Consider the following 16499-nt stretch of genomic DNA (forward strand, 5'->3'; position numbering starts at 1 on the left):
TGGGGTATGTTGAGTTGGGTTTACAATTATAGTCAGGAAGAGTGTAAAGTATTTTAATAGGAAAACTAGGCTGGCTTCTATTCTCAACTGCTCCCATGTACAGCTTTAGGAAATGAACAAGAACCAACCACGCATAGAAACAGAAGACAAAGAAAAGTACGTTTTACACACTGCTCTTTGAAAACTGGTTTCCAACTGGGATGGGCTTCCGGTTTGTGATGGAGATGCCAGGGCTGGTACAATATGAAAGCCAGAATACAGAGGCGTCATGGCTGGGTTACTCTCAACAGAGGCATTATTCAGAAGATCCAAGAACCAGCCAGAGATCATTTTTAGGCTTACATGAGGCTCTCAATTATGGCAGCAATATTAAACTTTGTCTTAGAAGAGATTCATTCTTTGGGGGCGGGGAATGAGCCAGGAATCAGCATAGCATTTAAGAGCACTTTGAGACATTTTGAGAAACTGTCTCAAGCCATCAAAAACTGTTCCCTGTAAGGAAGATCAATACAGGTCTTGACTAAGTGAAGTATCTTTGGTAGGCTGTCAGGAGAAGTGAAGCATCTGACGTACTTTTGCAGTGTTTTCAACATCAAACTCATTCTCAACCACTATTTGAGCCAGTATCCTCAAGTGATTCACACACGTGCGGCTGTGATAACAAGATGATCAGTAACTCTTTGAAGAAGAGTGGAGGGGGCCTTTATGCAGTTGTTAAGAGCACAGACTCTGGAACCAGACTGCCTGGATGTGAATCTTGGCTTGAGAACTTTACACCAAGTCACCAAGACCTTGAGCACATGAAGTTCACCAAAGTTAAGATCTCTGTGGATCAGTTTCTCATCTATAAAGTTAAGATGACAAAAGTATCCAGCCCATAGGGTTTCTGCACAGATTAAATGAATGAGTATAATAAAGTGTCTACAGTGTATACGACACATAGGAAGCACCATGATAATGTTAGCTATTCTAATTATTAACCTGGGATAAACAGTAACAGACATTCCACTGAGAGCATCTTTCTGGCTAGTAGGTGAGCATGTAGACATAAACATCAAACAGAATCACTAATACTGCATAAGTCATGGGCTTTCCAGGTGGCACTGCCAATACAGGAGACATGGAAATGTAGGTTTCCATCCCTGGGTTGGGAAGATCCCCTGGAGGAGGGCATGGCAATCCGCTCCAGTATTCTTGCCTGAAAGTCCATGGACAGAGGAGCCTAGCGGGCTACAGTCCATGGGGTCACAAAGAGTCAGACATGATTGAGCAACTGAGCATGCAGGCATGCACGTGCTACAGTTAAGGGTGTTGGTGGCTTACCCTTGAAAGAATCCTTTAGGAGGCTTTTAATTAGAATAAGCAGTAACCCCACAGTTATAAGATCTCTGTGGGAACTCTTGGGCTCCTACTGCAGTGAGGTTTTATTGAGTGGTTTGTGCAGATGCCATTCTTCCTGACACATTAATCAATTGGTGCCTTGAATTATGGAGTTAGGAGTCTAAATCACTTATCACACTTGTGAGATAAAAATAACGTAGCAGAATTTCCATTTTGCTTTATCAAAGTTGACTTTCCAGAGGTGCCACAATCAGGGCATCCCTGAAATCTTCTTTCCTGCCTAGATTCTTATTTGTTAGACTTTCCCAAGAAGCATGCAAACATTACCACAGTGCAACATTAAGTAGTGCAAACATTATAACAGTGGTCCAATGATCTATTGCTCTTTAATCATGTACCTCAAAACTCAGTGATGAAAAACAGCTGCCACTTTATTATGCTCATAGTTGGGTAGATCAGGAATTGAGACCAGGCACAGCTGGGGAAGGATCACCTTGGGTATACAAAGCTTCAGTTGGATTGACTTGAATACCCAGAGATGCCTGGGACAGCTCAATTGGGGGTTACTCTGGGGCCATGGTTCTATTATATTTGGTGTCTGCTGAGGCTAGAATATCTCTTTCACTCCTGTGTTGGTGTCTAAGTTGGGAAGGTGAGAATGGCTGGGAACTGGCCAGCACTGTGCTCTTTCCATACCTCCTTCTCATGACTAGCTTGAGCTTCCTCACAACATGATGATCTCGGGGTACCTACACTTGTTACAAGGTGGCTGCTTCCAAGAAGCTTAAGTGAGAGCTAAGAGGCTAATCAGTCTACTCCCAGAACCGGTTCAGCATCAGTTCATGCGTGCGAAGTCACTTCAGTTGTATCCAACTCTTTTCGACACTATGGACCATAGCCTGCCAGGCTCCTCTGTCCATGGGATTATCCAGACAAGAATCCTGGAGTGTGTTGCCATGCCCTCCTCCAATTCATCTCTGCTCTACTGGTCAAAGCAATCAGAGGTCCTAACCAGAGTTCAAGGGGTGAAGAGAGATTCTATGTCCAGACAGGGGAGTGACGGGGTCACATTATGAAACGCACAAGCCTGGGAAGCATTGTGGCAGCTCTCTTTGGAAAACACAATCTGCCATGAACAGAAATTCCAAAGTGATGGCCCTTAGGCTGGAATGCACCTCCCTGAGTGATGACTGTCTGAGTGTCTGTTATATCCCAGTGGACAACCAGCGACTGATAAGCCTGGAGCAGAGCAAGTTTAGCAAAGCCCTCTCCTTGCAGGAATGGCAGGCAGTTGACAGCAGGCAGCGGGGAGAAGGGCTGATAAAGAATTTCATTCACAGTGCTCTTTCATTCTTTACATCCCACTTGATATTGAGCTTCAGTATGGAGAAAACTGAGGCAAGGGTTCTCTCCAGGGAGAGAGGATTTCTTATTTGATAAGTTACCAGAGAAGTTCTTCCTGAACATTTTCAAGTAAATCGGTGCAGCAGTGTCTCCTGAATGAAGTCATACTAGTTTATCGTGGAGGTTTTCAGTTCCTTTGGAGGCTGCAATGTATGCCGAGGCAACTTGGGTTCCGGAGTCATAAGTCTGATTCAAATCTTGGGCTTATCAACTATTCATTGTGTGACCTTGGCCAAATTAGCTCACATCATTTTTCTCCTTGGAAAAATCGGAATAATTGTTCCTCCTCCTTGAGTTTTGTAAGAATGAGGCATTGATAGATGTTAAACAGTTTTCCTTGGAAAATAACCAGGAACTGTCTCCATTACATGGGTCAAGATAAAGGTCTTGGAGGCTGAACCTAGGGAAGGAACAGTTCCTTGCCAAGAAACATTTGCATCTTCCTTCATGATGATGTACCCAAGTGCCCCGCTGAAGGGGATGTAAGCACAATGTAAATTTTCCAGGGACATTGGCAGTGTGGCCACTGCAACCTTGGCAAGAAACCCTTCAATGATCCCTCTCATCATATAACTTTTTTTTTTTTTTTCAGGTCAGGCGTTTTCAGTGTGGCCCAGGACCACCACCAGCAGCAGTTAGCTAAGAATTTGTTAGAAAGAACAGTGGTTAGGTTCCACAGCAGACCTACTGAATCAGAAGTAGTGAGACCCACATCCTGGTACCTCTGTTTTGACAAAAGCTGCAGGCGACTCTGTGAGCACTTAAGTTTGAGAAACGTTGCTCCAGGAAAATTTAACATGAAACCTTGGGGTCAATTAGGGTTCTAGATATACAACTAGTCTTTCTCAATGGAAAAGAAGAAAAACGGGGTTTGTACAGAAAGAAGCTTAATGAATCGGTTTTTTGTTTGTTTGTTTTCGTTTTCTAAAAGAGTATAATCATTACCTTTCCTGGTGAATTTCATATCCTTTTCGTCAATGGAAGAAGACACTAGGAATGACCGGGTTTCTTCTACCTTAGGCCCACAGTACGGGATGCAGATACGGGAGAGAGTTCCCACAAGGGTTTGGGAGGAGGGACTGATGACAATTTTTCGTGGTTGACTAAGTTTTTTAAAAAGCCACTTCCAAGGGCACATCAACCAGTCAGCGGAGGCACTTGTTCCAGCAGGAGGTGGGAGGTGGGGGCGGGGTGGAGCGTGGGGAGGAGCGACACGCGCAGCTCGGGGACTCGGGGCCTTCCGTGAGTCGCCGTGAGTCCGTGGACCCGCCACCTAAACGCACCCCAGGACCCGGCTATCCGCACCCCCCGGGACCACCTTCCGCCGCGGACTGTTGGGGATTCCTCCGGCCCGGTCCGGCCAGGCGGGTTCCCCTGCCTCACGCGAACTGCCCGCCCCCATTCCGCGTCTCCGCCCCTCGCCGGGGCCGCCGGGCGCCGAGGGAGGCAAGGGTGCCACGGCTGGAAAATGAGCGGTGCCCGGAGGGTGGCCCGGAGCTGCAGGTAACGCGCGCCAGCCCCCGGCCCTGGAGGGCACCGCACACGCGCCCCGTCCACGCGTGGCGACCACGCTGCGCCCACCCGCGGGCTTGCGCCCAAGCGGGTCCCGGGGTGTCCTGGCGTCGGGGCGCAGGGTGGCGGGGGCGCGGCCGGCTCCGGGGGGGCGGCACTAACGCTCCCCGCTTGTCCCGCAGCTCAGTTTGCTCGGCCGTTCCCGCGAGCGGCGGGAGGCGGCGGCGGCGGCTGTGAGTGGGGTCACGCGGCGGGCGCCGGATGCCTCCGAAGATGGAGAAGTTTCTGCAGATCGCGCCTCACTCTCTGGCCATCGTCCTGGGCCCGGCTGAGGGGCCGGCGGGGCAGAGGTCCGAGGCCGCCCGGCCCACGTCCCCGGCCGGGCCCCGGCAGCTCTCCCGGCACCACATCGGCTACGAGATCTTCGCCGACTTCAAAGCGGAGAACATGCAGCACTTCTGGAACAAGAAGGTCACGGCCGCGGTGGCCGAGACGTTCTTCCTGGGCTGGATCGACGAGCAGGTTCTGCTGATCCAGGGCAAGGAGGAGCATCTGGAGGCGCTGCGCGAGGGCTGGTCGCGCCGGGCGCTGCGGCCGCCCTCGGGCTTTCACATCCGCTGCCTCGGTGAGTCCGGCCGCCGGGCGCCCCGTCCCGTCCCGCCGGGTCGCGTCCGGTGCCGTAGCGCCGGGGACCTCTCCCCGCCCTGCCGGAGCCGGCGCGCAGGCCGGGTTCCCCCGGGCGCCCGCGTCTCTCTCCACCCCCGCGCCGCGCCGGGGGAGGGGCCGGCGGCCTGGGCGCGCGCGGGACGGGGGAGCTTCCTGGCACCGAAACCCCGGGAGCAGTACCTCTGCGCGCACGGCGCTCCTGGCCGGCCGGCGGGAGCCTCCCTGGCGGCACCTGCGGGGCGGTGCCTGGGGCCGACCAGGTGGGCGGCGGCGCGGGAGGCTCGGCGGGTCCTCGGCCGCTCCGGTGCTGCCGGGTTTCCGCTTCTGCGCTCGGCTCTGGCCGCGGGCGAGCGTGCAGACGAGGGAGAGGTGGAGACAGACGGCGCCCAGGTAGCTTCGAGCGGCAGCGGGCTTAGCCGCGGGAGACGGCGGTTAGGTGCGCGGGCGCCCCCGGGTGCATCCTGTCCGGGGACCGGGACCCGGCCCCTCCGCGCCACCCCCGGCTGCCTCTGCCCGGGGCGGCGCGTCCCTCCCGGGGTGGGTTGACTTTTAAGCGCCGGTGTTTCTGTGCACGACTGAGCTGTGTAGATTTCGTTGCCGCCCGTACATCTTTCAAGTCATTTTGTGAGTTTGAAGGTAGGAAGAGACACGAGGACCAGAGAAAGAAGTCTGATCCTCAACAAAAGAGAAAGCAGTGTCCGGGAAGAGCCTGCAAGGTGCTGTTCACTGCTGCATTTCCAGCGCGTCTCGATCTGCTGTTTGTTTCTTAAATTGCCTTACTTTTTCTCAACCCAGTCTGCATCTCTTTTAGACTATACTTTTTATTTTTGTACTTTAGGCTCGGTGGCTCAAAACGGATATAGTAAATAGTAATATTTTGTGAAACGGTTTCGGGAAAGAAACCATTCTTCTAGTCCCAAGGTTTAGAAATTCTTTTGTGACATTTTGGGAGGAGGTCAAAAGTTCAAACGCTAAAAGACGGTAAAGCCGCCTTTTTCGTTAGCCAGGGTTGCTACGCTACCTTCTGCTGAAAGCAGACCTTTTTACCTGCTAACGTGCCTTCCTCTACGTATGGCAAATTTATAGCATTTTTGTTTTGTTTTGTTGTGTTTTGTCAATTTTCGAATAGCAGAGATCTTTACAAAACTTTCTTTAAATCCAGTAGACAAAAAACTAGTAAAGCTTGCCTCTTGTGTGTTTTACAACGTGTGTTGAAATTTCGAAAGGTGCCTTCACTTTCTTTTTTGACGTTAGCAAAAACCTCAATGGAGTCCCTGTAATTAAGCTGCCTTAGTAAAGGGCCAAGATTAATGTCTCCGAGATTTCATCTGCTCTCCTACTGTAGAACTGCAACACACTAGGAGGTAAGAATGTATGTAGTCATTTTTAGGCACTGCAGAGATTGCGTTTCAATAGTTTTTAACCTTGACTTCATACTTATTCTTTACTTTCTATTTTGGAAAATTTCAAACAATATGCAAAACTAGTACAGTAGTTCTCTCCCTCTCCCCTTCTTTGCCAGGATATTTCAAGACCTTGAGTAGATGCCTGCAACCCCAGATGGACCTATATGTTAATACTGTTTTTTCCTATACCTTCATACCTATGATAAAATTTAATTTTAAAATTTCTTACAGTAAGAGAATATCTGAATTGCTAGCATCATTTCTCTTCTGCTTTGGGGCCATTGTTAAGTAAAGTAATGGTTACATGGACACAAACACTGCAATACCACCACTGTTGAAGTGATGCTGGGCAGGGTGACTGCTAAGTGGCTAATGGGCAGGCAGGTAACCTATGCATTGTGGATTCGCTGGGCAAAGGGATGATTTACATCCCAGGATAGGGTGGGATAGGGGAGTGAGTTCATGAAGCTACTCAGAATGATGCCCAATGTAAAACGTATGAATTGCTTGTTTCTGGAATTTTCCATTTAATATTTTTGGATCTCAGTGGACTCCAGGTAACAAACTGCAGAAGCAAAACCTTAAGGGTTTTGCTTATAATAAAAAATGCTATATTGAACTCCTATGAACCCATTATCCAGCTTCAGAACTTACCAGTATTTGACCAATCTCATTCCATCTTTAAATCTCTCCCACTGTTCAAAATCCCAGCTATTATAATAATAGCGTTTGATTTGTAAATATTTCGGTTGTTCGTATTATTTTTCATTTTAGCAGAATTGGTGAGCTTATGGGAATTGGTGATTTGTCATATCAAGCAAATAGAACTATTTTGGCATTTTAAGGGTTTACAGATTGCTGTAGTTCATTGACTGTGGCCTGTTGCCTCAGTATCTTGAACTGTCTCAAGCTGACTGGCAGCTGGCAGGTAGAGTAGCTGCACTGGCTCAGCCCTTACCTCAGTAGCATGATGGCCAGCATGCAGAGCACCTCCTGAAACCCACAGCAGACCAAGGAGCATGGGTGATGTCTTCTGGGATCCAGGTGGTTAGCTTTTGTGAACTGCTTGGGGATTCAGTAACGATGGTAAAATACTGAATTGTTTGTGATGGTTCACCTCCTGTAAAACTTCTCTCAGGGAACCTCCGTGTCAGCTGCAAGGCTTCCTAATTTTTTGGTGGAAGATCTTTTATTGAGCTTTGAAACTCCAAAGTCCAGAAGCCCCTGATAACTGGCTCACAACCTTTTACTCTGAGGCACAGTATATGTGTGGACAGGTTCATGCACTCAAAAATACAAGAAACAAAACCTCAGCCACAGACGTGTACTCAGAGGGAACCTAGCTCTAAATCTGGAAGGAGTGAGTGCCAGTCTCATAGGCACTCCGTCTAATTTATATGCAAAAGCAGGAGTTGATCATTATCTGTGAGATTTTATTATTAGTAATGCATTTCTTGCAGGATAACTTTCAACGGATCCCTCAGACTGACTACCTATATTATCAGGTGCTTTTATGTGGTTTTGTGATTTTCCTTGATTATTTCGTGGGTATGAGACAGCCACAAAACCAGACAGAGATGAGCCTTCTGGAGGGCATCATATTTCCTCTTGTTGAACTTGAATTAACTTCATCAGTCACAAGTAGTCCTCTTAAATAACTGGTAGGCAAATGCCAGTTTGCATTTTATTCTACTTATGGTTAATAATTATTCACAAAGTTTGGTTGTTTTCCAGGTAGTCTCTGAGAGCTCATCTCTAGGTCGTGGTAATAAAATTGTCCTGTTAGATCCTCTCAGTGATGAAAGGGGAAGATTGCCTTTGTTCCATCTCAGAGTAACCTTCTCCTCGTGGAGTGTGTGTGTGCGCGCGCGCACGTGCGCACAAATGCATTAACCCCATGGACAAGAGGTCTGCCCAGGCCCTCTTTTTTGGCTGCGGCCCAGCGTTGGTGAGGCAAGCCTACACTTTCACTGCAGGATTGAAAACAATCTTGTCTTGCCTTGTAACTTGAAACATGCGTCTTGAAGTTGCCAGCAATTCCAGATTACTTTTGGCTGTAATTCCAAAAGTATGTGGTTCTAATCACACACTTTTCAGGTCCGGGTTCAACAAGGGGGAGATGACTATGGATTCAATAAGAAGCAAGGAATTAAGGAACTCAAAGGAAAAGTAGTTTTGATTTGGGAGATTCAAACCCACTGCTTAGAAATGACCTACTTTGGACATGGAGGGAATAAAAATTCAGACTTTTGATTTCTGGGGCCCTCCAAAGGGAAGTATGGGTAGGAAACTAACAATGTTTTAAAGTTGTGCTGTGTACTTTGATTTAACACTCAGTTGGACGCGTGACATGTTCACTGAGTGCCTGCTAGCGCCCGGCTCTATGTCCTTCTGGAGGTTATAAAGACTGATGAAGCCTGCCGTCTTTGTAGAGATGCTGACTCTGGAACTGGGCATGTGCGGAGGCCTCTGAGCTCAGGGAGTGAGGAGCAGTTACTTCTTCCTGGTGGCCTGGGAGAGGGGTTCCCAGAGAAGAGGCTTGCCCTGAGCCTGGTGTAGGGCTTCCTTCAGATCAGGACAGCTCTCCCACCTGGGCAGGAGCATAAGTGGTCACGGGACGGACGAATCCCAGACGTGTTTGGCTGGCTGGGGAGTAGGGGGACAGCGGTATGATCAGACAGCAGAAAGCGGGGCTTGGGCCAGAGGTGCCAACTGAGAAGCCCTGGTAGCTTCTGAGCAGGGAGAGGGAATGACGGGGTTTGATCTTTGGTATCCTGAGAATTCTGGGGCAGGGGAGGGGACTGGGCACGGGTACAGCAGCTATTGAAAGAGCAGTGGGGAGAGGTGGTGGGCGCTGTGAGGGAGTGTTTGTTCTCTCTCAGTTCCTTCCCATGGTCGGGGTTACTGTGCTTTGGAACATAGCACTGTAGCCTGGTTGAGTCTGGAGGGCCTTTCAGCCTCCCCACAGCCCCAGAGGCCCTTGTGAGGCCCCTGCGGGGAGCCCAGATGTTCCTCCCTCCTGGGGCTCCTGGGATTTCCCACCTGCCAGCCTGATTCAGATCCGACCATCTCCATAGATGCTCCTAACTTAAGATCTCAGGGACCGTGGCTCAGTGTCTCTGTCCCCTCCAGTGGCTCTTTATACTTAGATATTATATTTTACTTTATATAGTATTATACAGAGTCGTGTCCGATTCTTTGCGACCCCATGGACTGTAGCCCACCAGGCTCCTTTGTTCATGGGATTCTCCAGGCAAGAATACTGGAGTGGATAGCTATTCCCTTCTCCAGGGGATCTTCCCGACCCAGGGATCGAACTTGAGTCTCCTGCACTGCGGGCGATTCTTTACCATCTGAGCCACCAGGGAAGCTCCATATAAATATATATTTGTATAATTATATAAATATAAATAAATATAGGTATATATTATGTTTATACATATTATATAAATTGAATTATACTTTGTGTGTGTGCTCAGTTGCTCAGTCATGTCTGACTCTGTGATCCCATGGACTGTAGCCCACGAAGCTCCTCTGTCCATGGGATTCTTCAGGCAAAAATACTCGAGTGGGCTGCCATTTCCTTCTCCAAGGGATCTTCTTGACCCAGGGACTGAGCCTGTGTCTCTTGTCCCTCCTGCATTGGCAGGCTAGTTCTTTACCACTGTGCCACCTGAGAAGCCCATATTATACTTTATCCTTAGCTATTAACTTAGTAAGGACCAAACACGCTTTTTAGGCTTTAAATCAGAACTTATACATTATAAAATTTTTAGCTGTTGTATCGCTGAAATTCACATAATATTATACATCAGCTATAGTTCCATAAAAAAAGAAAATTGTTTAGAACATAAGGGCATCAAGCATTTCTTCTATTCTTTATTGGTTTTTTTCAAAGAGAGTTGCTCTCTTAAAGTGGCTTTTCTGAGTAGTAACTTTTTAAGACAATTGTTTTAAAAGGATACACTTCAAAAGAATTTGTATATATCCCAACCAAAAGTTGATTTATTTAAGTCAACTTAAAATTGAATAATATGCCTAGGCTCATGTCTGGGATTGCCAAATGAGTGTTATAAAGCTTTTGGAATTAGAGGCACCCAGTCATTCAACAACTGAAGAACCTCCTCCGATCTCCTAGGATTTGTTCTGGGAATTGAAGTGGAGAATAGGTCAGACATAGCCCTTGTACTTTTGGATATTCCATTCTAAGAGGGCAACAGAAATTTTAAAAATTAAACAAAAAGTAAGAATTTCAAAGTATTTTAAGGGATTTAAAAATTAAGCAGGTGAGGACTTGCCAGGCAGTCCAGTGGTTAAGACTCTGAGCTTCCACTGCCGGGATTTCAGGTTTGATCCATGGTTGGGGAACTAACATCCCAGATGCTGTTAAAAAAAAAAAAAAAAGCAGGTGATAGAGAGTGATGGGGAAACATGAGATGATGGCTAACATTTATTGATCATTTACTATTTCATAAATGCTTTATTTCTGTTGGCTATTTAGGTATCATTATTTTACCCGTTTTACTGTTGAAAACACTGAGGAATAAATAGCAGGACAAGTGCTTCTCCCAGGACGCCTAGTTAGTAAGAGAGAGAGCTGGGGTCTGGACCCAGGCAGCGTAAGTTTTGCTTGTTTTTCTTTTTCTTTTTGGTTATACAGATAAGATTCAAGTTCAGGTTGCCGGCCCCCAATACACACACTCTCCTAGCAGTTTAGGGTTCCAGGTACCCAGAGGCCACGGGTTTGCTTGGAGGTGGCTGAGACCACACAGGGAAAAGGGAAACCAGCACCGGTCCAGGATGCTGCGAGAGACCCTCACGATCAAGCTTCCTTTAAGCCAAACTGTTTGGTCCATTGCTTTGTGTGGTTAATGATCTTTCTGCGGGGCTCACTCACAGGAAGGCAGATTCTTCATTTTCTGTCCCAAAGCCACATTCCCCGCCAGGGCTTTGACTGACAGCCCAATAATACCTCTTGTTTTGTGTAGCACTTGACTGATGGATGAGCTGGGGGCCAGTGGTGGAGGAGCAGATGAAAATCAGCTTGAATGCCGGAGGGACAGAAAGGAAAGCCCTTGAGGCTGATGCTTGTTGAGCCAGCCAGAGAATGGAAGGTGTGACCGGAGATGAGGTCAGAGGGGCTGGCCGACGCCAGGTCGTGTGGGGCCTCTTGGTATTTTATTCTGTGGTGACAAGGTTTTGAGCATCCAGTACAGTTAGGGCACTGGGTTGGGGTCTGTAGAATATCCAGAAAAGCGTCAGACAGGGGACCCTCTCTTAGAGAAGCTTACCTCCTGTATTAAAATCTCACTGTCTAGACAGTGAACAAGGATGTATTTCAACTTTTATTGATTTCTAGCTAGTCATAAAGATATTTTTATGAATTACCTCACTCTGGCTCGAAGAAATTTTCAGTAAAGGTGTGCCAATTTCATCGTAATGAAGTGTTTAGAATGAACTTCAAAGACTCAAGGCCTTGTGATAACTGTTGTAATTTAGATTATACTGGCATGGGAGGATACGGCTGTGGATATTTTGATATCAGTCTCTCTTGACAAAGAACCGTAATCTTGGACACTGTCAAGGGTCAGAATTAGTGGTATCTCTTTAAAGAATTTGATAAATGATTTGGGTCAAGAGGTACAGGGAATTTATCAGAGCCTTTGGGGGTGGCAGACCCACCTATCTATGAGAGTCCGCAGGATGGTGGTGGGCACCCTGTGACATGGCCCCCCGGGCTTGAGATATTCTTTTGATATTAATGCAATGAAAGCAGACCTCCCTGCTGTCGATGTGAGTCTTAATGGCTCAACACACACAGTAAAATTCTTCCTCTGCCTCAGTTTCTTGGGAAGGCCCTATATTGGAGTTTTCTATAATGAGAGCCCATCTGTGGATGTAAAATGGCATGTCTCTGAAACAGGGATGTCACCTCCCACTTCCCAATACCAAACACGTGGGGGAGGCTTTAAAGTCCCCCTGTCTGCGTGGATGCCAGCTGTTTAATAGTAAGTCCAAAATAACCTCCTCACAAAGCCACAGGTCCCTGGAGGTCCCAAAAGGCTTACCAGTGTCGCTTAGCTATGGACCCAGTCTGGCAGGATTGCACCTTCTGACCACCTGCGATCGTTGTGGCCTCTGTCTTCATGGTGAGGCCACTGGTGCTCAGAGGACGTGCTGGGATGCTGTGACTGCATCCCCTCTTAGCATCTCCTTCCATGCCTGTCACCCTTCCCCTGACGCTGTGTCAGACGCCCTCCTCCCCATTTCTTCTTCTTTCTCTCCAGGTTTGGGCAACTTTTCCTTTTAAATCTTGCAATCACAGGTGATGTCTTCTCTGCCTTTCTACTTCTAAGGCCACATGCCCCCCGCCCCTAACAGCCCGAGTTTTTTAGAACCTGAAGTTCTCCTTATGTGTCCATTTCCAGGACACCAGAGCTCCATCACCTGCTCTTCTAAAGAACACTGTCTCTGGAGATTCCAGGCTCCTCATTTTCCTTGGAAGTGACCTTCATGAGTCAAGATAGTTTTCTGACACTTTCATGCTGAAAAAGAGGGGAAGAACTTCTAATATGTTCAATGTCTCCAAAGGGACACCATCCCAGATGTGATTTTCAAAACAAAATTTTATTTCTTTATAGATGTTCCCAAACCTGCGGCTCTCACCCCTTGAGGCTGTTTTCTGCTCTTGCGCAGGTCCTCTCCGCAGCTTTTTCCTGCCCATCTTACCAAGGCTAGGGGGAGCGTTACAGGATCTAATCTGTGTTCCTGCAGTAGAGGGGTTTTTTCTCTGCTATGTGGAAACATCTGTCCAGTCTGGCTAGTTCGTGTAGCTTCTTTGTTTTTTCTTTTTTTTCTTCATGTTAGTTATTTTTTCTCTGTTTCTGGACAAAAAAATCAGACACTTTCTGGACTCCTCCAGAGGAGGCCAAAGGATGACACAGTCCAGTGAACACTGCTGTCCTTCTGGAAAGAAATTCCAACTCTTTATCTCATCGATTATAATCGTGTTTATGCCACGTGTGTGTGCGTGCACATGCGCGCTCAGCCGTGTCCTACTCTTTGCAACTTCATGGGCTGTAGCCCACCAGGCTCCTCTGTCCATGGGATTTTTTAGGCAAGAATACTGGCATGGGTTATCATTTCCTCCTCCAGGGGATCTTCCCAACCCAGGAATCGAAATCTCATTCTGTTGTTACAGTTCACCCAGATCCTCAAACCGCCTTCCTCCAAGATCTTCTCTTGGCCTCTAGCTTCTGATGGCTGGTCCTTTCCCCCTTGGTTCATTCTGTTTGGGTCTTGATGATATCAGCTTGGGGAGATTTGGAAAGCCTGCTGACTTTACAGTCAATATACAATCGCAGGATACACAGATGATCCTTTCATTGTTGTTATTATGGGGGACAACTTTGTGACCGGCATACCTTGTCTAGGTTGATCACTCTCCTTTTATCAGAGTCCAGTTATTAGTTTGTAAAAAAAAAAAAAAAATGGCTTTAGGTTATTAGACTGAAGTACTAACATAGAAAAGTGAAATTGGTTCTTTAGAACCCGTCTCTGAACGCGCCAGATGATGGTAGTTGCTCTCTCATCCTCCTTCCACTCTTTCCTGTATCTTGAACATTTCCTCTTATATCAGTACTAAAGGAGGACCATTCTAGAGGACGGGCTTTATGCTTTTTGCTCCTTCAGTTTATTACACGTCTACTGAGTCTACTTCAGAGTTGGAGAAGGGGTGAGTAGGGAGGAGGAAAAAGAAGAATGAACGTCTGTTAATATTCACTGTGGGTCAGGCATTGTTCTCACACTTTAATATAGTCTCATGTAACCCTTACTGAGGTTGTGCTAATATTTCCATTCTATAGAAGAGGAAACAGATTCAGAGAATATTTATATGTACATGTTTAACACAAGTCCTTTCTCATCCTTTTCACCTTGAAATTTTTTCCCAAAATTAATACTGGAATATCTCTGCTTTTTGATTGGTATATCGATTGCCACCTTTTGCTTTATCTTTTGTATGCTTTTATTTTAGTGTGTGTTCTATAAGCAGGATATCGAGTTAGACTTTAAACCCAATATGAAATTTGTCTTTTTAGAAATATTGAACCACTAACTGTATTGTAATAACATTTGTTTGCTCTTGCTTGAAACTTTTGTATGTCACATGGAAGGCCCTACAATGTGGGTTTGTTTGTTTTTTTTTTTCACACAAATCATTTATGTTGAAGTAGTGCATTCTTTTTACAAATGAATTAAATACCTTCTTTGGTGCTTTGCTCTTGACCTTGTAACTAAAGCAGTAGCTATAACCAGCAACCTAGTTATTCTGTAGCTTAGGTGAATCCCCAAATCTCTATCATCAACCCTAAGGAAGTGAAGCCAAGAGGGAGATAATCATAGCTGCTCCCATAGCCCCTCCTCAGGGAGGGAGCCAGTATAGACCTGAGTTAGTAAAACAGTCACTTCCTGGCTTAGAAACCCTCTTTGGACCGTGTTGATTTGGACCAGAGGCTGTGGAGGCTGCCCTTGCAGGACCAAGGCTCAGAAAACGGGGAGGATACTTGGGCAGGGTGCCGGTTAGCATTTGGTCCTGTCCAAACTGGCCATGAGACATTGAGTCCTCACCCAATGGTCCTTGATAATTGGTCCCGTGCTCACGAAAGTTTTGAGCAGGTCCAAATGTCCTGCAAGGGTGGCCTTCATTTATTCTAAGGAGGTTACATCAGTGTCATTTGGTAACTGGACTATTTCCTTTGTTTAGCTTCTTTTTTAAAAAACTTGTCATTTTATACTGTGCAAAGAGTCTTAGATCCAGGATCAAAAGCAGAAGAGTGAGGGATGTTGGATGTTACTGAGTTAAACTGGCTCGCAAGGCAAGCAGCAGGCTCAGGTAATTGTAGAGAGAGATTTTGAGGTGATACAAGAAAGAGTAGAAGCTTCTTATAACAGAGGCGCATCTTTGGTTTGCGGAAGTCCATGCAGACAGAATTAGGTGGAGACTGCTGATGGCGATAATGTAGTGACATGTGACTGATGACTGTGAGGAAAAGGTTTAATTTGATGAACTTTTCCCCTCGTCTTTCAAAAATGAGCACGTTGCATATCTTTTTGACACTGTGAAAGAAACAAGGCTCAGAAAGCCCCAAAGTTTCTTTCCTTTTAAAAAAATTTAAGTACAGTTGATTTACAGTGTTATGTGTTTTCTTAGAATAGTGTAAGTTTCTCTTGTTTTCAAGTAGGTGCCCACTCGTTGTAACATGGCTAATACTAAGAAAGCCTGGATTCCATAAAATCCAGCATTATCTAGCTATATTTGTGGTGAAAATGTAAAAGCAAATTTAACCAGCAAATTTACATGCAATTTGAATAAGCGGGATTTTAAATTTCTATGTACTCAAACTGATGATTAGTTGATAAAGTTTTATTGTGTATAATGCCTTTTTAATGAGCCTAAATATTTGAATGACTTTAGATTTAATAAATATTAAAGTGCCGTGCTGAAATAAGTATTACATTTTTTTTTAATTACTTTTTTCTCTCCTCTCCCATTAAAAATTCTGGACATTTATTAGCAGAAGAAGGAAGGATTGGTTAAATGCTAACAGAACATACAGTGAATTATTTCTGAAGAGCAGTTGGTTGTGAGTTGGTGAGTTCACATCATTTCAATGACTGTTTGTAAGACGGACTGTAAGAATGTAAATCTGGAGTGGCTGAATCCAAGGGTCAAGTGTATGATCTATTCAACAAATGCTTTTAATTTCAAGGGGAGGGATTTAGAGTATGCACAATTGTTCAAGGAGAGGGAATGTGAGTAATTTTCTCTGAGCCCTGACCCTGTGTACGCAAAAGTTCTAAGGACTTACGCATGCGGACTTGAATGAGTGAATGTGGTCCTTTGTAATATTGCCAACATATTTAATTTTCCAAGTAGGTAGGTCATTGTGTCGACTTTGTCCTCATGCCAGAACCATTATCTAGGCTTTTCAATTAAGATACTGCCTTCTCAAGTCACAAAAGTTGAAAATGACTACCATTTATATGCTCACCTGTTTTAAAATAACTGGCATTTATGTTCTGCTTGCTTGTATTAGCAGCTCCCTTTGAGTGTGTCTTTCCCATTAGTTTGTCATTGCTTTGAGGATGGAGACGATAAACTTCGGTTAT

At 46.0% G+C, this 16499-nt stretch overlaps 1 protein-coding gene across 5 annotated transcripts in view; it reads left to right on the top strand.

The window, feature by feature from the left end:
- The first annotated feature begins 3639 nt into the window (after positions 1-3639).
- The window catches only part of STOX2 (storkhead box 2), a 196223-nt gene continuing 183363 nt past the window's right edge, over positions 3640-16499 (top strand). For 4 of the 5 annotated variants that reach the window (XM_061404137.1, XM_061404135.1, XM_061404138.1 and 1 more), the window contains exon 1: positions 3640-4882. In XM_061404137.1, coding sequence (XP_061260121.1) covers positions 4519-4882 — 364 coding nt within the window. In that variant the 5' untranslated portion in view covers positions 3640-4518. The remainder of the gene's footprint in view (positions 4883-16499) is intronic. The other variant, XM_061404136.1, reaches the window with a different exon arrangement.

This window comes from Bos javanicus, chromosome 27 (genome assembly GCF_032452875.1).
Source record: "Bos javanicus breed banteng chromosome 27, ARS-OSU_banteng_1.0, whole genome shotgun sequence".
NCBI classification, from domain to species: domain Eukaryota; kingdom Metazoa; phylum Chordata; class Mammalia; order Artiodactyla; family Bovidae; genus Bos; species Bos javanicus.